Source organism: Molothrus ater, chromosome 2, assembly GCF_012460135.2.
Source record: "Molothrus ater isolate BHLD 08-10-18 breed brown headed cowbird chromosome 2, BPBGC_Mater_1.1, whole genome shotgun sequence".
NCBI classification, from domain to species: domain Eukaryota; kingdom Metazoa; phylum Chordata; class Aves; order Passeriformes; family Icteridae; genus Molothrus; species Molothrus ater.
In genome coordinates, this window is record NC_050479.2 from 66,862,417 (window position 1) to 66,882,926 (window position 20,510).

Consider the following 20,510-nt stretch of genomic DNA (forward strand, 5'->3'; position numbering starts at 1 on the left):
ACAATGAAAGTTAAGCCCTATGGAAAAAAAAAAAAAAATCTGCCTCTAGCTCTTTATTAATCACATTCCAGCACCAGAGGCTAGAAGTACATCAAACTGCACCAAATCCTTTTCACATGACAACCTCATAAATTATTAAACTCATTAGTAACACCAAGAGGCATAAAAATAACATCAGTGTTAAGGATGTTTTCTTACAGAGAAAGGTCAGCTAAAAGTTTCAGTATTAAAATCCAAAGGCTTAAGCCTCTGAAAAGCAAATACATCTAGATAGAATCCATGAATATTTTAATGCATGCTGATTTTAAATTCCCTGTTAATTTTAATACATATATGAAAAGATAGAAATATTTTTAATTTCTGAAAACTTCACTCTATTGTTAATTTTTATGTAACCACTAAGTTTGATGTGCACCATCTGTGTATAAACCTGAGTCTTAATTTTCTTGTATGGTGAATGCACTAACAGGTGTTATAGAAATTTAAAGTCCAAGGTTTTAGTGACTATTTGCCTTTCAAAAGCAACACAGCAATCAGCACAGTCCTGTACCCGACTCTCATAAAATCTCTATCCTGATGTTTTGGAAGAACATGGAGAAAATAACCCTTTGTCAAATATGAAATACCATATACAAATGGGGGAAATGTCTTCTTTAATCGAGCTTAAGGAAAGTTTATTACTTGAAGTGCTGGACATGATAGTCTTCACTTTTAAGTAAGGATTAAGTTACACCTCCAAGTATAACTGCACACACAGATATTAATTCATATGTCTAACCTTCTTTGGATCCCAGCTATTTGCCTTATACAACTGCAAAGTTGGTGAAAAGTGTAGGTCATATACAGAGTTAGCTTTATATCTATCATATTCAGAACTTTTGGCAACCTTAGCCTTTGGCTAAACATCAGATGAAAGGTTCAACTTGCTTTGGGAATGATTACTTCAATTTTTTACTCCTAAATGCTAAAGAATCATAGCATTTTCTTTTCAGCACTAAAACAAAACAAAACAATAAAACCATCACAATACTCTTTAAAATCTCCTGTCTTTGATATGCTAGAGAGGTATCCCAGCTTAAACCCAAGAAATAAATTTGCTTTAGATTTTTGGAGTACTCAGACTTCTGCTGTACAGAAGTCACAAACATATGAAACTTCTACATGTTATAGAGGAATTTGTAAGCATGTCCTCAATCCTCTTTTATACTCCAGCTACATCTCCATGAAAATCAAACATTATTTAATTCTTCAGTTTCTAAAACTGAAGCTTCTATGTATTCAGTTCACTATTGAATCACAAGTTATCCTTAAAAAATATTATTGTTAACAAGTTCTAATGCATTTCACGATTTGCAGAAAAAAATTCTTCTGGCTGAAATTTGCATGCCAGAATAAAATTTTGGGTATTTTTTAATTCCTCATTCAGAAAATGTCTCCAATGGAACTATTATGATGCATTAGTTTGATGACCTATTTCATTCAGTCACTCCAGAGAGACATGTTCAGTTGCTTTTACCAGCCTCTCAAAATTAGTGGCTGGGAATGCTAGAGAAGTATAATGTGAATCCCTTGAGGATCAGGGAATTTAACAGCTCACAAGCTCAAGTCTTCTGGTTCATTAAAGTGCAAGAATTGAAAGAATTCCTTTTCTAAGAATATGTTGTCCTAGGAATTCTCAGCACTGTCCTTGAGAAAGAAGGGACATGATTCTGAGGAATCCATGGACATCAAGAAAGCATCATGAGCTATATTTTTAAGCTGAGGTAATACTGACCATATTCCACAGCAGCTTTTAGGAGAGCATCAGCATGAGTAGACCCAAAAGCATTGCGAACAAATCTCCTCCGTCGGCGCAAATCATCCTCCCAGTAATCCAAGCGCCAGAAGTCATGCAGTTGGCTGGAAAATAAAGAACACACGCATCAGCACCTACCACAGCTTGAACTGTATTTACATACATTATAGTATAATTTCAGTGCTGCTTTCCCATTCTGGAATACAATCTTGTAAAAACATGTATTACTAAAACTTACAATATTCCAGCGTTTCTTTACATGCATTTATGTATTATAAACCCCAGCACCGCCTGTCTCAAAGTGTTCTGCCTGCTGCTAAAAACATTAATCACACTGAACCCATTAACAAATGCAGCATCAAATTACAAGTATTAATGGCACCGCTTGCTTTCTTTTACAGTGTTTTTAACAAGGCTTGTAAATCATAGAATGGACCTCAGTGCAAATAGTTTGCAATTTAATGACTATGGTCCCTTAGCAGACCGAACTTAAAAGTATAAAATATTGCCCACTTGAATTTTGTGGAACTATGATTAAACTAATGTGCTGAAATATTCATTGAAATAATTCCCCACTGCCCCTAGCAACCTGAGAAAATTGCAATTTTATTCATTATTAATAACACTGAATTAGAACAGCAAAAAAGTTCCACCATGTGGTAATTGTCTTGGTAAATTATTATTCCAGCACTAACAGAGTACTAGGATGATTTTATAGCTCCCAGCTAATACAAGCCATTTACAACCATGGCCATCTTAGTGTAACATTGCCTTTTTTACATTCAAAAGAATATTAAACTCCTGTAGAATTATGTAAGCCATTGTTAATCTATATTAAAGTCAAAAAGTACACATATATAATCATCTGGTATTCAGCTTTGGTTCTAAAGAGCTGACCAGCTCCACTTTCAAACAACTTCTTGACCTTATCAACACAAATCCCCCACATCTTGTTTATAAGCCATTTGGGCAAAGCTGCATTCTAAGCCAACATTTTAAAAGCTTTTTGGATCACTAGGAAGAATGCAAAATGTTTGTGGATGCATCCTTATTATCAAACTCATAATTGAACACACTATACATTTAAAATTATTCTGCAGGCCATGACCTTGTGGACACTAACTAGGGAACCACTGCTCTAAACCAGTCATTTTCAATCCATCTGTAGTGCCCTGGACATGTGTGATCAAAAGACAAAGAGAAAAAAAAAAGAAGAGGGGAAAAAAGTTTACAACTCGTAAGTATGGTATATTTCTTTGTTGGATTTTTCTAGTTATTTCTTCAGCCACTATTTTCTATATTGCCTTCATTTTGACCAGCTATGTGCTGGTAGCCATTTCCAGAGGAAAAGTAGAAATATGCTAATGTAGGACAGACATTTTCATTCTTTACAGTCCAATTAAGCACTTTTTTTTAATGCTTTCATTAGTTACTGTCCAACTTTACTAACTGCTGTCATGACACCTGGATCAGAAACAGAGGGCAGGGCACCATGGGGAGTGGATCTAGCATCCTACCTTCTAGCCAATAACAAATTTTCAGAAGCAGCACACCGTAATTTTTAGTCAATGCTGCTGTTTTTTGCATTCTGAATGGCATTTTCACAACATGCTTCTTAAGTCTGTGTGAAGGTCCTACTTTCATGGCTGCCTTGCAGAACATGCATTTTACTTATTTACAAGCAGTGAGGAGGTAACTTCAGTGGTTTTTTGAAAGGCAAGAAACCTTCCTTTTATAATTCCATTTCAGAGTAAGTAATGATAGGACAGAAGTAAAAATATTAATGAAAACCTTTTAAAAAAATATCTCTGAAATTATTTGTATTGGCAGCAATAAGAAAACCACTAATGTTGATAAGAATGATCTACATAATAATAAAATACTTAATGAGATTAAGAAATATTCATATTCAGCCTAAAAACTAAACTCTGTGTTTAATCTGGTAATTCATTACTTTGATTAATTAGTCTGAAGATTACTGTACATTCTCAATTTAACATAAACCAGATTTTAAAGTCACTATTTTAATGAAGTGTTAAGTAAGAAAGCAATGAAATTTTCAGAAGATTAAGTTGTTTGGATCTATTTTACAGATCCAAAAAAACCATTACAAGTTCACCAAGGACTGAAGCTTGAAATATGTAATAATGGTGCAAAATTAAAATTTTTGAGAAAAGAAGACCAGAAACATCATTTCTATTCACAAACTATATGACTTTTAAAAACAGAACTGAAGTTTCTTGTTACCGTTTTCTACAGATGTCTATCCTGCAATGTTACTACTTGCTTCCAGGTCCTGGAAGTTGGTATCTCAACCCTAAAGAAAAGGTTTCTGAATCTTAACTAGTTGATTGAAGATTGATTTTTGACTCAGAGCAACATCATCAACAAAAAGACAAGATATCTTTCCTACACTGTTGTTAGAAAGAAAGCAGAAACTTCAAAAGATGATGGATCTATACTTACAGAAAGCTTTGAATGATTGAGCTTCATCACTTGAATAACAGGCAGAAAAAAATGTGTGATTTTCCTTAAATGTTGTATTCTTACATCTCTAGGTTGGATTACAAATACTACTAAAGTAGAATACTGTGGCACCAGTTTCAGCCTAAAATTTAGAATTTAACCTGCTTTAAGTCAAGCATTATGGACTGAATCAGTGTTAAATTGCCTAGCCCACAGGTTACAGTACTTTAGACATATTCTAATCCTGCGGATATCGCTCAGACTTTAAGATTTTTGAGGAATTTAGGTAGCTGTTAGGTAGTTCTAAATAATGGCTGTAAATGAAGTAGAACTATATTTTCAAATGATGTACCAGGCACAAGTCAGTCCTAGAAGAGAGCATATCTGCAAATTGCCCATAACTCTTTCTGCTACAATGCTTTTTTTAAAGTGACTTGACTAAATCAAGTAATTTTAGTAATTTATTTTTTGTGACAAGGACAATATTTCAATAGGCTTTACTTTTCCTTATAATGCATATTATTAATAATCCTTATTTCCACAGCCAACTAGATTACATGTAATTTCTCATTCCTCCATATTTTATACCAGTCAAGTGACATTTTGAATCAGGCCTGTTTAAATGAAGAAGTGCATATTAAGCACAACATAATGACTATTTTTTAAGAACTAAAAGTTTATAGCATCATGTATGAGATATTTCTAAAGAATTTTAAGAAAAGAGAAATACATATCTATATCCTTCCAACTGAACAGCTATTTTAAATGTATACTAAAACACAGGACCCAAAGAACTCCACATGATGAGTTTAACTGTCAGAGATAATTTCCTTACAAACTACAGTATAATCCAATATAATCCAATATAAACCTTTCTCATCATAATGAGAACTGGCATGAATCTAGTAATACTACAAGGCTACTAACAATGAAAAAAATTATTTTTAATGGTATGGTGTTGCAACTTAATCCCAAATTTCTGATGTGCAGTACTTCATATAGTTAATACAAAGAAAATACATGTTTTAATGGAACAAGCCCTATTGTACTACATACTGAAGGATTACAAATTTTGTTTCAATGTCACTGTCGTCACTGGTACTCATTTGACAGCTTGATGTGCATGCTCTCCTACTTCAAATACACTTTTCTTGGCCAGCATGGGATGGAAAGGCAAACTGGTGTCATGCTGCCCTGGGTAGCCATGATGGACTTTGATAAGTTGGAGCAAACAGCTTTGAAGTCTCTCAAATGCAGGTTGCTCTAAAACTCAGATCTGCCCAGAATTCTTCATTATATTCTTTACTGCCATACCACACACATTTTCCATGTGGGAACAAAGATTATTGAGACAGACTAAAGTGTTTCAGATAGCTCAATTATCCTCTCAGAGGAGAAATGGTGACGTGCTTTGCCAGAAAAACAATTAAGAGGAATGTCAAGTCAGCCTGCATAGCAAAGTCCTCCCTGCCTTTTCACATCTCCATAGCTTGAACATTTAAAATACAACTATTGAAAAGATTTTCTGTAAATTCCTATGGCCATAGCTGCAATGATGAGCATGGGAAGGGTTTTTCCTTGGACTTATGATTACTAGCTGTCCTAAACTGTAGGTCTTTGTCCATCCTGTGTGCATTCAGCATCTGTGACAACAGCTGCATGGCTGTGAAACCCAGTCCCTGTTTGGGAACAAGATGCAGTTTGGTACATGTCACCTACAGCTACACAACTAGTGACAAAAAATGAATTCTGGAAAGTAGCAGTACACATAAAAGATCCTCAGACTGCAGCCCCAAGGATGGGCTGCCAGATGGAAGAGATTAAGTTTGAATATATTAATGAAGAGGAACAAGCCTGCAGACATGGGGGAAGGGGGAAAAGTTGTTTTGAAAGAGAGGTGGGTCACAGAATTGGAAGGATCTCTGAGAATCCTTAGTCTTTGTAATACTGGGAAAATACTAGAAAAGACAAGGAATTTATGATCTATAATTTCAACAATTAGTCCTGGTGGCTTTTATGGGACATATTTTGAAAAAGAAAAATTATTCTTTTCACAATGTAGAATTATGACTGTGTTTTGAGAAATAAGGAAAAAAAGTATATTTGGAAAGCATAAAGAATTCCCATAATGTAGACGAAAAACAGAAAGTGAATGATATTTAAAAAAAAAAGGTAAGTAAAAGAAAACTTGAAATACAAAAAATACAAAAACACTTCTGCAATATTTTTAATGGTGAAAGCCAACATATAAACCTATTTGCCAGATGATCAAGAGCAGATGTCTCCTGTAACAACAAAGGAGCAAATAAGGTTCAGAAATGGTGTTGCAATAGATTACAGTAACTGTAAATAATATTCAACCCTGGAAATATTAATACAGGGAATAAAGATGTAATGAACCTGAGAAACACCTAATGTCATGAAAATTGGAAAAGATGGTAAAAAAGGGGAAGGGTTTCCACTTGGACTTTGAAACACAGATGAAATAAAGCATAAAGAAACTCAAACTAACAGCAAACACTACTACTGATCATCAGAATAGGAGCAGAGGAGTCACCTCTGAAAAGCAAAAAGAGAACTGCTAACAGTTTCTCTCCTCTGATCATGTTACTAATGGTCTTGCATTAATAATGAAGGACAAAGCTGAGACAACAGAGAATGAAAGGAAAGAGAGAAAAAACTATCAGAAGATGACTAATGATTAAAGATGAACCAAATTTATGGAGAAGAATTTCTAAGAACTGTTTTAAAGGGTAACACCCTTTTCAGAAAGGAGGAAGTGATTTATGGGGCTTTTATTTTCTTCTTAAGGCACTAGAAAAAGGAGTATTTAGTACACATTCTTAATGAAGATTTCCAGCTCCTGAAACTTCTGTGTCTTAATTTCAGTGAGGAAACTGAGGACACATCAAAAGCTGAAAACAAAAATCTCTCAATTTGAATTATTCTTCAGATAGATAAGATGTTAGAAAGGAGAGTCATGTCAGTAGATGTGAAAGGGAGGCTGTGACAATAGAGATGTTAATTTTAGCTATGGTACTACTTAAACCACAAACTTCTCAGTGGTTTAAATAGTACCATAGCTGAAATTAACTATGTAAAAGTCAGTAAAATCCCAGGGTAATGGATTTTAGTCTATTGCATAGTCTGAAGGAAAAAACTCATAATGAATACACAAATAAATGAGGATTAACAGTTTACTGATTGCCTAGATTTTTTATAAAGCCTTAGTTCTTCAGAATGAGTTGTTCACGTTGGAATGGCTGCAATATTATTAAGTAGTAGTCAACTTCTACCAAGCAGAAGCAGTTGTAGGAAATAAGACTAACCATGCATAAAGATATAAATGGGGAAAAAATAGAGAGAAAAAAGCTACATACTCTTAAAAATAACAATAGAAGTGGCAATAATTCAAATCTCTACAAGGTAGAACTAATGATAAGTAGAATTTTTTAAATTATTGAATTAACATAAAATATAAATTTAAAATAATGAGAGAGAAATTTGGCAAATCTATCCAAGTACTAATGGGCAATAGTAGCACACTACATGTAGGACAGCTAAATGAAACAATACAGTTTTCTAAAGTTATATACTAGGTTCTTTTTAGTGACTCCAATGGCATTGAATGAAGAACTGAAGGACCTTACAAAGCAGATACATAAATTGTCAGTGTTTGACTCACCAGAATCACAAAGGGCTTTTTAGCAACAAAATATGAGTAACAACAATGCAATTGCACCAGATTCTAGAGATAATAAATTTTAAACTTAGAAACACTAAAATGAAATAAAATTTAGGGTTAGAATTAGGACATAAAAGATCATATTTGAAAAAAAAAAGGAAAAGAAAGTGGTTGAAACAATACTCTGGTTTAACTCAGATTTCTGGTTTAACTCAGATTTTTGGTTTGGAGCCATAATTCTGTTTCAGAATGTGGTTTGCTGCCACTCCAACAAAGAGGAAACAAAACATCCAAAGCCCAAAAAGCCATTTTATAGTTTTAGATAAAGGAAAATTTGGGTAAAATTCCCTTTTGGAAAATACCTTGAAAGAAATGTTTAGGACACTTTAATTTTTACTGTATATTTTGTTATGTCATGCTATCTCAGTACAATGGGCACTTAGTAAGATTTCACAAGTACTGCCATGATGCCTCAGTACAACAAAATCCAAGATGGAATGAATTGGGGGTCATCTCTGTATTTCTTAACTGGCTGCAAAAAAGAGACAGACAGAATGGCTTAGACTAGAAGCATTACTATAAGAGGCTAAAATTAAGTAAAATGCATTCCATGATAAGGGTGCATGATAATTTTCTTATTCAAAATGTAGAAATATCTCAAAATTTAATTGACGCAAAACTTGGTATAGAAAATGATCATTGAATTTCAAGCAAAAAAATTGTTTTATGTTTTGACTAGTATGCTATAACATCACATCTGAAACAGGCACTATGACATTAAGATACAGTCTTGCTTTTAGGAAATACAATATGAAAATAAAAACATTTGAAAACTTTCATTAATTTAGAAAAATGAAATAGGAAAAAATCATGTATTTTCACAGGAATTTATGCCATCATAACTTTTTCCCAGAAGATTTAATCAAAAGAATGTTTTCTAATTTAAATGCGTTTAAGAATGAAATTTTCATTTACTTCTTCTATATTTTTTACAGGCATGTTACCTACTGTAAGCAAAATTATTTTCCTTGTTAAGCACATCATCTGTAAAACTAAAAGAAAAATAAAAGTGGGTACCATCCGTCTACAAAAACAGGAGACTTCATGAAATAATACAACTTTTTGTCAAAATTGTCTGGAAAGTAATGTGTGATTTTACAGCTATAATCCATAAGAAATCAGATAAATATCTCAGAAAATAACTTCTTTTTCTTAATTTAACAAAGTGAAATGTTGCTTTAATAAATTAAAACAAAAGAAGAAGTTTTAGGACAACTATTATTTTGCTATAGAGATGCTGTTTTTCAAACAATGTTAACTTTAATAGATACAGTTCTTAGGATATTTGAGATATTTTTTATGATATCTAAGATATTTACAGAATTAAGTATGGGATTTTTTTCAATTGTAGTTTATCCTCTGAGCTTCAAACATTAAATATTCTTCCAGTAGTGATTCTGTAGAATGGATTAATCTGATAATGCTGTTACCTACTTCTGTTCAGCTTTTCAGGCAAGACCATCAAAGTGCATTTAATTAGGAAGAATGGTGACTCAATTCTGCCTATGCAAGGTGAACAGTGGTTGCACAAAAACCAGATAAACTGGTGTTGTGACCACTGGAAAGTAAGAGAACTCCTTCTTGTAGTTAAGTATTGCCCCTTACTGTCTGACTCCTTTTTTGCATAGAAATTAATTAAAAAAAACCCCAAATCTCAACTTCCTCCCAAAATACCCCTTCCCTGTCTGGGATCTTTTAGTATTATTTGCTTGGTTCAGCTGTAGCACTGAAAAGGGAAGACTGAGAGAACAATTTATTCAAATCTCACAGAGACACCTTGTTCCTTTGCCTTCTGCATGAGCACTACTATGCTACTATGCTAACTATGTAGATGATAGGATATTTTATTCTTGGTGTAATGAATACAGCTAGGTTCTTTTGGTTGTTTTTTCTACCTTTTCTGGAGAGAAATTGAGAAAAATCCTAAAACACAATGATCTCTTTTCCCATTGAATTCTGAATGACAGTAACACCACTTCACTAAGAAACTCCAGTAAACAAAGCTGGAGATTATTTTTAATGTCACTCCCATACAGCCTACATTAACACAATGCAGAAGTCCTGAGATTTTGCAAATGTTCTAATGAAGCAGTGACTTTTTACGAGAAAAACAGGTTACTCTGTGTTTTAAGATTTTATGTATCCTATTTAACACATATCTAAGGACAGTAGGGTCCTAGCTTATAAAAAAAAAAAAATCTGAGTCTTTATGACTTGTCTGCAATTCTAGAAGAATTAAATAGTACCTAAAATTTTGTACAGTTACAATTATTGTGCTCAGACAAATGAAAAATAGTCCCCAGATTTCCAAGTGTGCATCCCAGGTAAAAGAGCTTGCTGAAGCTCTGGAAAACTTGGGTGCCTCATTGTCTTACTTAAAGGTCAAACTCTAAAGGCTCAGACTTGTAAGTAGGATAACATATGTGACTGCTGATGAGGATGCTGTCCCAGCTGTCTGCTCCATTCCAGATGCACAGATTAAGGTGTCTGAATCTCTTGTGATGGAACTACTGAAGAACCTACTGAGCACACAAATTACAGCCCAGTTTCTAGACAAACCAGCAATGACTTGTCAAAAAGTCTAGAGTTGCACTTTTAACAGAAACAACATGGTTGAGATAGACAGCTAGGACTTGTTATCTCATTAGTTACTCCTGTTTGTAAGTCATGGCATGGAATATGGAATCCAGGAATAGAAAGTTTGTCTCTCAAAGTCTTTAATCAGAAAAAAAGAGAAAATGCTTTCTCGAAATGTTTTAAAAGCGTTATTCTAAAACTAGGAGACACAGCTTTATTTTATATATATATATTATTTCTTAAAAACCCATAATGAATTACTGTTTCAGACCTTTTTAAATTATTCAAGCTGCAACTGTTTAAAGACAGCTAACTTATTAACCTGGCATTGAGATGAAATAATTAGCTTCCTTGAGGCCTAACAACAAACAGCAACAGTAATCAAAATCTAATAAATAAATAATAAAGCTTTACCTAGGCAATTGTTTTAATTTCCATCATGCAGAGCTGTTTATTAAAATGCAAGTCTAAAAATACACTATTTTAAAAGAGTAATTATTTCTTGCAAAATGCCAATTCAAGCTGGGTAATTGGAAGTACTTGAATTCAAAATTTATAGAAGCCTGAGGTTTTACATCCCCTGCAAGTTTTTTTGGTACAGATTTATTTTTCCCCTATCATCCAGAAGTACAGCACAAGTTAAGAAAAAGCACATACCTGTCTTTAACTTAATGTTGTTCTTAAGAACTAAAACAAAAACATGACAGCCCAATCAGTGGATATGCCTTTTCTGGTGTATAAACAATTATTCCTACCCCCAAATATAGCTTGTATTGATGAAATAAAAATTTGCCAAGGGTCCTGGCTATGAATGTTATAGAATTTTTAATAGGGATCTTGTTTATAATACTATCAAATAAATACTGAAGTAATCTTAACTTTGATCTTTTTTGTTCCTGGGAATTTTTGCGAGAGCTAAAAAGCCAGCTTGGCAAGTAAATCAAAACTTTTCTATTTATACTTTACTTTTGACAGTCAAGAGGTCCTTCAGAAGTATAGAAATAGTCTTCTATAAAACATCCCAAAATATATCAGCATGACCTAATGGTGTATTTTGGGCTCTGAAAATATTATACGAGAAGAAGCAGACGTGAAATTGGGAAAAAAAAAAGAAAAGAAGATGACACCAAGTTATGACTTCTTTGTTTTCAGTCTTGAAATAAATTGCTACATTTGAGGGTTCTGAAAAATAAGAAGGGTATACTCTAAAGAATTTTTTCATACAAAGTATTTAGCAATCTATTACTCTGGATATACTTTTTAATGTTTTCCTTCCTTTTATCTATTTAATCACATGATTCTGTGTGACAATCATGAGATACAGATAGATACAGATGCTTTTTCCCTTGTCTGTAGCACAAATCTGTGACATGACCATGTGTTGTATCTTCTGCATTTTTCATGCATATTTACATTTCAGTTGCTGTTGTATAGTAAGTATGACTCCCTATAGGGATATGCTTTACAAATATATTACAGAATGTGTATTTGACTGTATTTGGGTCTATGTTTTTAAACGAATACTACAATTAAAGAAAAATCATCTGCGGCAGTTCAATAAATTTATACAATCCTCCTCCACTTTTCTGTGTAGAATGACCATAAGGAATTACAATCCTCAACCTTGCAAATTAAGCAGATTTTATACTTTACATGTTCATTGCAGGTTGTTGGTTTGGAGGGTTTTTTGAGACTTCATTCATTATCACAGTTTGTATGGGAGATGGAAAATGAGAAAGGAGTTCAATCCCATCTATTATTACAGCTGAAAGGAAAGATTCAGTTCTGAATTAGACAACCAGTGGAGGAAGGAATCATATGCCTGGATGGAGAGAAGGATGTTCTTCTCTCCCTTCAGAGCATGGGTAGCCAAATTTCCTGATCCAAGAAAGCAAAAGCTGAAAACTTCACAGACCTGTGAAATGCAAACTATAAGTCAAGAAATGGCAAAACTCTAAGATTAGTTCAAAAGTGGGACAAGGAGGAAAAAAATGGAGCTGGATGCAGTCTGTACCCGGGTTTGAATGTAATTTGGTGATGGAATTTTTTGGTTTACTTTCTCTGAGCTCTAAATGTGGATAATCATGAATATTTTGTGCCAAAGCTCTGGTGACACATGCCCTTGGAAAGAGTGGATTTTGAAGAGCTGAATGTCACATATGGCTTAAGAACCACGGCACAAGTCATTCACCCTCAGAGATTCTCCAAGTTCTAATGACCATCTTGGGCAAAAATACAGCTTACTCTCTTTGTTCTTCAACACTTTCATTCTTTTTTAACCTCTTGATTCATTTAACTGCTCTGGATCTCCCCTGTGTAGCTCAATAGACATTTTGTCTGAAGATGCTGAGAAGCTGATGATCACCTTATCTTTGAAAACTGCTTGTTCTACAGGGACCAAATTGCCTGTGACCTCATAGAATTTGTTTTTCTTTCTTGCAATCTGGAAGACACAGTTCAATTACTGGGAAGTTAATACTAGCAATTAACAGTTGTAATTTACTGGAAGATTAAGGTTGTCAAATTATGCCAAATGATAGCTGAGTTTCTTTTATCTAACTTAAGTTGTCAACATTATTGACATTCAACTAATCAACCCAGGCCCATTCCTCAGGCAATGGAGAGAAACTAGTTTCACCTTGGGAAAAGTTGGGTGATAGGATGGGAATCCTAGTGTTCTTGTATCAAGTAATCAAGGTCTCAACACTACAGAAAGTGAAAACCTTGGTTCTCAAGAAAAAAACTGCCATCTAAAACCTGCGTGAATTGTCAAGGGAAAGATCATGTCAAAGAACTCACATGACTGTGAAATCCAAGAGCCAGGATTCAGAGAATCTAGAATTATAGACTATATTGGTCCTGTTAAATATGAGAAATAGAGAATGTGGTCGACTGACTTGTCCCAGTCTTGTATTAATTCAAGTAAAAGTAACATGGAGGTATCTTTTCATGATCTGATTAACCTGATAAAGGGAATTTTGAAAGAAAAAATAGGCAAAAGCTACAGAAATCATCTTATCTGTATAAATTAATTAAAAAAATATTAAAAATACCACTTTTGAAGAATGGGCTTATCATTTCAATGCTATAAAATGGAAATGGAGAATCAGAAGGTCACCATTCAAAACCCCCAGATTCAGATTGCAAATGCCTTATTTGAATTGATACCAAATCATGAACATAAATAATAGAAATTCAGGACACAAAAGTTATATAAATTCAAGCAATAAAGAAAAGGCTGACACTTAAAAAAAATCAGACTATGTTATTAAAGCAATTGAGAAAGTCTAACAGTTAAACACTTAAAAAACAGAGTACTCTTTATGATGTATAATTAAAAATAGAATAATAAGACTATTATTTTTGAGGGACTAAATCTCTGGAGCAGTAAATAAGTATTTTTATTGAAGAAATACAATTTTTTAGACCAAATTATAAAAAAAATGAGTCTGTTAAGTATATGTTTATCCAAAATCCCATTAAAGTCAACAACATATTTAAAGTTAGATGTTTCAGGACCTATTCTAGGGGCTTAATTACATCAAAATATGAAAAGATGTTCCACGCTGATACTAGAATATCAATGAGCTTTTCTCTACCACAGATTGAAAAGTGATTGGCAAAGATATATATATAAATTGTTGTTTATTACATTAAAATGGGAGTTTAGTTGAAGTTATTTTATTAACATTTTTCTTTTCTTTTTTAAGAAGCAAACAACCTAACACAAAAGACAAACAGTGAAAAGCTTCCAAGATTCCTAGTAAGAAATTGATTGAATTGACACTACTGTGAAGAGCTGCTAAATCACTCTGAAAGATTATTAATCTTTTTTACAGGAAATAAATGTAGAGTTTATTCTCATGTCCTGCCTTAAAGGACTTTTAATTAAATTCATAAGTCTTGTACAGTTTGAGAATAGCTTTTGCCTAGTATATCAGACTTTATTTAAGAAACCAAAGCAACCTATGGCCAGGTTGGTTAGTACACATGACATGACTCTGTATTGCTCAATAGCTATGCTATTTTTTCTAATGTATAAGTGAACCAGCAAAAGGCTCTTTGTCCTACGAATAGAAGACAAAATAGTTCAGTTCTTTCCTCTATACTGTTCTGTTGATGGATACTTACAGAACATGTCCTTCCATGAGTCTTTCTTTTTGCAAACTATCTAAAGTTGCTTTAGTCATACTCATATTATCATTGATTTGAAGCATCCTTGTCTTTCTGTAGATTTTCTGCAGTTAGTGATGTGGGTCCAAATGGCACACACAAACTAAGGTATAAAACATATCAGATCTACTATTTTTCTAACAGCAATATCCTTCCATGGAGCAATAAAGCTGAATTATGGACCAACACCTCTTTCTAGTTTAACATTTAATCTGCCTAAAGTTTCTTGTGTGGTTTTGGGGCGGGGGGAGGAAGGGGAAGAAAAGGCACACACAGAAATGTGCTTCTGTTCACAGCAAGTAAGGATTGTCCTTCAATGTATCTAATGTATCTTATCCCAAGAAAAATATACATAATACTTCCTTTATTTAGCTTCAGGGAGACCTTTGGAAAATGACACTCTACCATGACATCTATGTAAAATGCAATGAAAATACTCTAGCTTTCCCCTCTACCACACTTACAACTGTGTTATGAATTAATTCCTGAGAGAACCCAAACAGGCTGTATAGCTCAACAGATTTATAATGAAAAAAAACACCATTAACAACAACTCCAGTGTGTCTCTGACTGTAGGGATTTAGCAAGCAGCCAGAAGGCAGTATGATTCGGAATTGATACCCTATCAATAATCATATAACTTGTCAAAATTCATTGACTTGACAGAGTGTTGGTGCTTTCTGACTGGCCTTTAACCAGCAGCAGGAGCACTGGTTCTTGCACCACAAAACCCTCTTTGCTGATAACATAAATATCTGCATAGGCCTCAGCATGGTAGAAAAGAAGCACATTAAAAACCTCATATTCAAGGAAGCATGAAGTCCAGTACTGACTCACAGTAATATACCCTTCTGAAAGCTCTTTTGCTTATAATCTTAGTGTTTTCACTACAAATGTTTATAAATGTTTAAAAAAACTGTTTAGTGAACATCTCCTGCCTGCAACAGGCCTTTGAAATTAAGCAGGAAGAAAGAAGTCAGGTAAGATCATTGGTCTTTCTGATATCAAATACTTTCCTGGTGTGAGATCAAAATTTTTGAAAAAAAACCCAAAAAAAACCTGTGTTCTACCTTTGCTCCACTGGCAAAGGTAGACTACTGGCAGCATACCAAAAAAAAAAAAGTGTAATAGAATCTTAATACTTCTAGAGCACCAGCAGGCCTTAGGAGTATAAGGAAATTTGCAGAAAGACAAAGAGGAATCTCTCCTGCTTTGAGAAGTCTTACTTGCTGGATTAATTTTTTGCCCAAGAGTGCTCAAGGTGTATGCATGAGGGGAGAATCATGTCCACTATCCCTTATTTTCAAGTAACATTTGCAAGCAAAGTACTTTAATTTGCACATTGTGTATCAAAAAAAAAAAAGAAAGGAACCTCTATTCATCACTTTTAATTACATGTAAAACCTAAATCTCAACATCCTAAGGCATGAGGATGCCATTCACTACATAACATTATGCCTGCAATGATCTGGCAGTACTCTCAAAGGCTGTGACAACAAATCAAAATGATTTTTTACAGGCTTTGCCAACAAAGTGTCCTCTCTAAAACATACACACAAATAATATTTGTGCTTAGACCATTACAGCTGACTATTTGAGAGGAAACATAATCATACAAGAAAAGCTATGGTGAATAGAGCATGCTTCCCACAGGAATCACCAAAGTTTTGGGGAATGGAACACTGTCAGCCTTTTCTGACAATGCTAGCTCATTTTAATCTAGTAAAACATTAATTGGAATGGGGAATGAAAGGGCTATGACCATAGAATTAAAATCTGGCTCAGACACAGGCTCATCTCTTACAACATTGTTCCAATTGTTTATGTTTTTCCCTTTTTGAAAATATTGAATCAGTGAGGAAGGTTTAGTCATTCCTTGTTGGCTTCCTTTTGGCAATAAAGCCACAACCTGGCTGGCACATTACAGTTGCAGGAAGGAGGGTGGGTGGGAATGAGACAAAAACAAGTTCATATATGTATCATTAGTCCATTAGTATCAATAGTCCTCTCTCTGACTATTACACAACATAAAACAGCTCCATCTGGAAGGATTAACAGAGACCTGCTCCAGAATAAGCTACAGCCTTTGAGGGGAGCCTCCAGGAAGGAGAAAAAGGCCATTTGGAGCCTAGCAGCTAGAGAACAGAGACCTGAGAAGGATTATGATAGCAATGTTTAATATTATAAATGGCACCAAGATGGTGAGTTGACAAGAAGGACTCACTATTTCTCATAAGAAGACACCTAGAGAGAGCATAGAGTCATCAAGTAACAAGTTCAAAACAAACAGTGGTGCACTTTGTGTGAATTTCTCACACGACGTACCAGAGGGTATGGGTATAGGGTACTCAACGCTATGTGATATTGTGGTCAGCCAAAGTTTAAATGAGTGCTTAAAAGGATAAGACATTTCCTTTCACAGATGGGGAAAAAACCACCAGAAGTTATTAAACTCAGAGGTTCTATCACCTCTGGCTCAGGAAGTCCCTGAGTTACAATTTGCTGAAAGCTGGCAGGATATGCCAGGGGAGTATCATGGTGAAGTCACCTGGGGAAATACTAAACTCCTCCCCAGGTCTCTACTGCTGGCAGCTGACAAATATTGGAGTAGCAGACTTGTAATCCCATTCTTGGAGTTTGCTTTTATTATAGTTTTCTACTGTTATTTTGGGGCTGACTGCCCACTGCCATTAAATAGCTCCACATCAACTAGGTTTGAGTGAATTGACTCAAGCCCAGGTTAGCAGCAGTACAAATTAACTTGTGCCATTGCTCAGCTAACGAGCATAGGACAGAACATTTTCAGCAGGAGGATTTAGGCTCTGTAATTATTCTTTAGCAGAAGGTTTCGACAAAGGATAAGGCATACTTACACATACTACAAAATTCAGGGGTCTTGAAATATAAACTAGCTCCTAATATAAAACGCCGTTAGCTTATGAGATTTTAATTTTTTCCAATGTCATCTAGTTCTTACATTCACAGCCAAGTATTAATAATAAAAGTATTATGCTGCAACATTTGAATAAGTTGACTATTTTATAATCTTCACATTTATTCCCTTTGACTAAGTGCACTGAATACAACTGTATGCTGTTAAGTAGGGGAATTTGATATACACATGAAAGAAATTCGCACGGTTTCATCAATATTATGGTATTTTGCTAGTATAAAAGCGAAATCAATCTACCTGCACTTTAAATGATATAATATGGAATACAACATTTCTTTTACATATTTTTTGATAAAAAATACCCCTTCTTGGTTGCTATTCTTTAAATGAAGATATGAAAAAAATTACAAAGCAGCTGTGTCATCAGTACACTTTCTATGAAACATATAATATAAGAAAATTTTGGAAGGACTGTCTTTAACAACGAAATTCCATGGGATTAGACTGCAATGAAAATGTTACAAGTAAAATACCTTCAGAATTTGAAAAGTGACTTCTTTAGTATGTAACTGAAAATTGTGAAACAAAAAGAAATGTGAAGTTAAACAAAAGGAAAAAATTAGTATGCTTAAGGCAGCAGTTGATCCATTTAAAAACCACTACTTTATCTGTTCTCTTTTCCTTTGCAAAATCCAATAAACTGCCATTATATTCCTTTTAAATGGTTCCATTACAAGGATTCTATAACAACAGACTAATCTCTTGATAATTATAATAAATGCCTGTAATCAAAGCAGGAACCACTTAAAATAAGGAGAAAGGCTGTTTTCCATCAAACTCATTGTAGTTCTGTGACCTCTGGAGCATTAAGCTACATCATACGCTGCCACCTCTAACTGCAACACAGCTTTCCTACCAATCTTGCTCAAATAAAAATAAGGAGGACGCAAGATCAATGGAAATGTGCATTGACACATGGTAAGAGTTCTTACTTTCCAGCTCTGAGCCTTGTAGAACATAAAAACCTCAATTTGCAAGATTCCAAAGGCTCAAAGCTGGCAGGATTCAGCCAGAAGCTCTTTCATGGCTTCCCTTCAGGAGGGAAAGGGGGAAGGACCAGACTGGTATTTTAAAAGATCATGCTAAGGCAATGTGAGCTGTATATCACTACTAATGCTTAAGAAAGTATTACTTTTCAGAAAGAAAAGACATTTTATCACAAAACTTGATATTGTATTCACATGAACAAACAATGTTTTCCAGAGATCATTTAAGAAACTGAAGGCTGATAAAATTACGGGAAATGACTATATATGATCAGAATGGCTTTCATCTGCATTTTGTTAGACCCAGCATTGATTTCACTTTTCAGCTGTGAACAGCAAGAGGCCAGCTGTGGCCAAGGGAGAGAGCAAGCAATGAACCAGGGTCACAGTAGAGGCTGAGTTGTCAGAAAATTTAACACTTTTAATGACTAAATCTCGGCAAAAAAATCTTCGAGTTACAACCACTTGAAAATTATATCCAGCGGGTCCCACAAACTGTCAGAGAATAGAGGATTTAATTTATGACAAAGTAAAACCTTTGAACTCTAGTTATGTGAATAAACAGCATTATAAGGGGAAAACAAACAAAGCAAGGAAAATATAAAATACACTGCCTTCAAGGCAGAAACAACTACATTTTACTTCCTATTCCCAGATGTGTTAAGGGGAAATTTATGACAGCATACTGAAAAGCAAGATTCCCATTGTGAAACCCTTCACATTTATTTAACTAAGCACAATCATTGAAAATGACCTTTATCCAAACCCTTCACAGCTGTCTTAAAATGATCTAAAACTATTGCCAGATTTTCTTTAACTAACATTACTTAACAAAAAGTCATTACCCCAGGGACATATTACACTACTGGCAAGTAAACACAAATCCATTTTAAACAACACGGTACAAAGTTTTAATGAAATATTGATAACAAATTGAAAACTCCCCATTAAAAAGGTGCCAAACAATACAAATCATCTTAGTTTTCTGCTCTAGCAATAAATATTATTTCCCTATTTCTGATAGCATATTTATCACCTATTAGAGATACACATAAAGAGAAATATGGCTACTTCTTAAAAAAATCTTACATTTAAAACTAATATTAAATGAGGTATCAAAATTATTTTTAAATGAAACTGTTCTAGCAGCATATAGTGAAAAAAATATCATCATCTGGTCTTCAAAGACAGCACATCCAGAGTGTACATTACTCTATAAAATTAAAGGGCTACTGACAATAAATTCATATGGCAGTTTTCATTGCAGTGCACTAATAATTTAACAGTGCATTAATAACATTTGGTTCCAAGACTTAAAAAGCACTGTGTCAAAACAATGAACACCTTAATACTTGTCTTTTTTTTAAAATGAATACTAAGCATTAAGATTAAAAGATTGTTACAGGAGCTGGCCTCCTGCAGGTCCAGGTCAACTGACAAGGATTAGGTCAAAAAAAAAAATTTAAAAATTAATCATACTTGTGGATTCAGAACAGAACAGCTTAGTTTTTAAAATAATAGTATAGAGCCACATTTAATGTGGGTGCATACAGTGGGAAGGGAAGGAGAGGACTGTATTAAAGGGCTGGTTAGTTCAGTAAATCATGGCTTTAAGATAAAGATGATTACAGTGGTTCCTTGGTGTGAGAGGAGAAGGGTACAGGAGGTTCATTTCACCACCAAGTAATTATGCTGACCCAGAGTGTTACCATTTATCATGGCTGAAAGATGACACTCACTGTTAGCCAAGGGAAACTGCTAGTCAAATGCTTCCATCTAGATCAATACACACCACATTTTTCTACAGCCAAAAGT

General features: G+C 34.2%; 1 protein-coding gene across 5 annotated transcripts in view; it reads right to left on the reverse strand.

Moving 5' to 3' along the window:
* The window catches only part of NBEA (neurobeachin), a 458,173-nt gene that overhangs the window by 182,317 nt on the left and 255,346 nt on the right, over window positions 1–20,510 (reverse strand). For all 5 annotated transcript variants that reach the window (XM_054514098.1, XM_036391661.2, XM_036391637.2 and 2 more), the window contains one exon: window positions 1,775–1,899. In XM_054514098.1, the coding sequence (XP_054370073.1) occupies window positions 1,775–1,899 (125 nt within the window). The remainder of the gene's footprint in view (window positions 1–1,774; window positions 1,900–20,510) is intronic.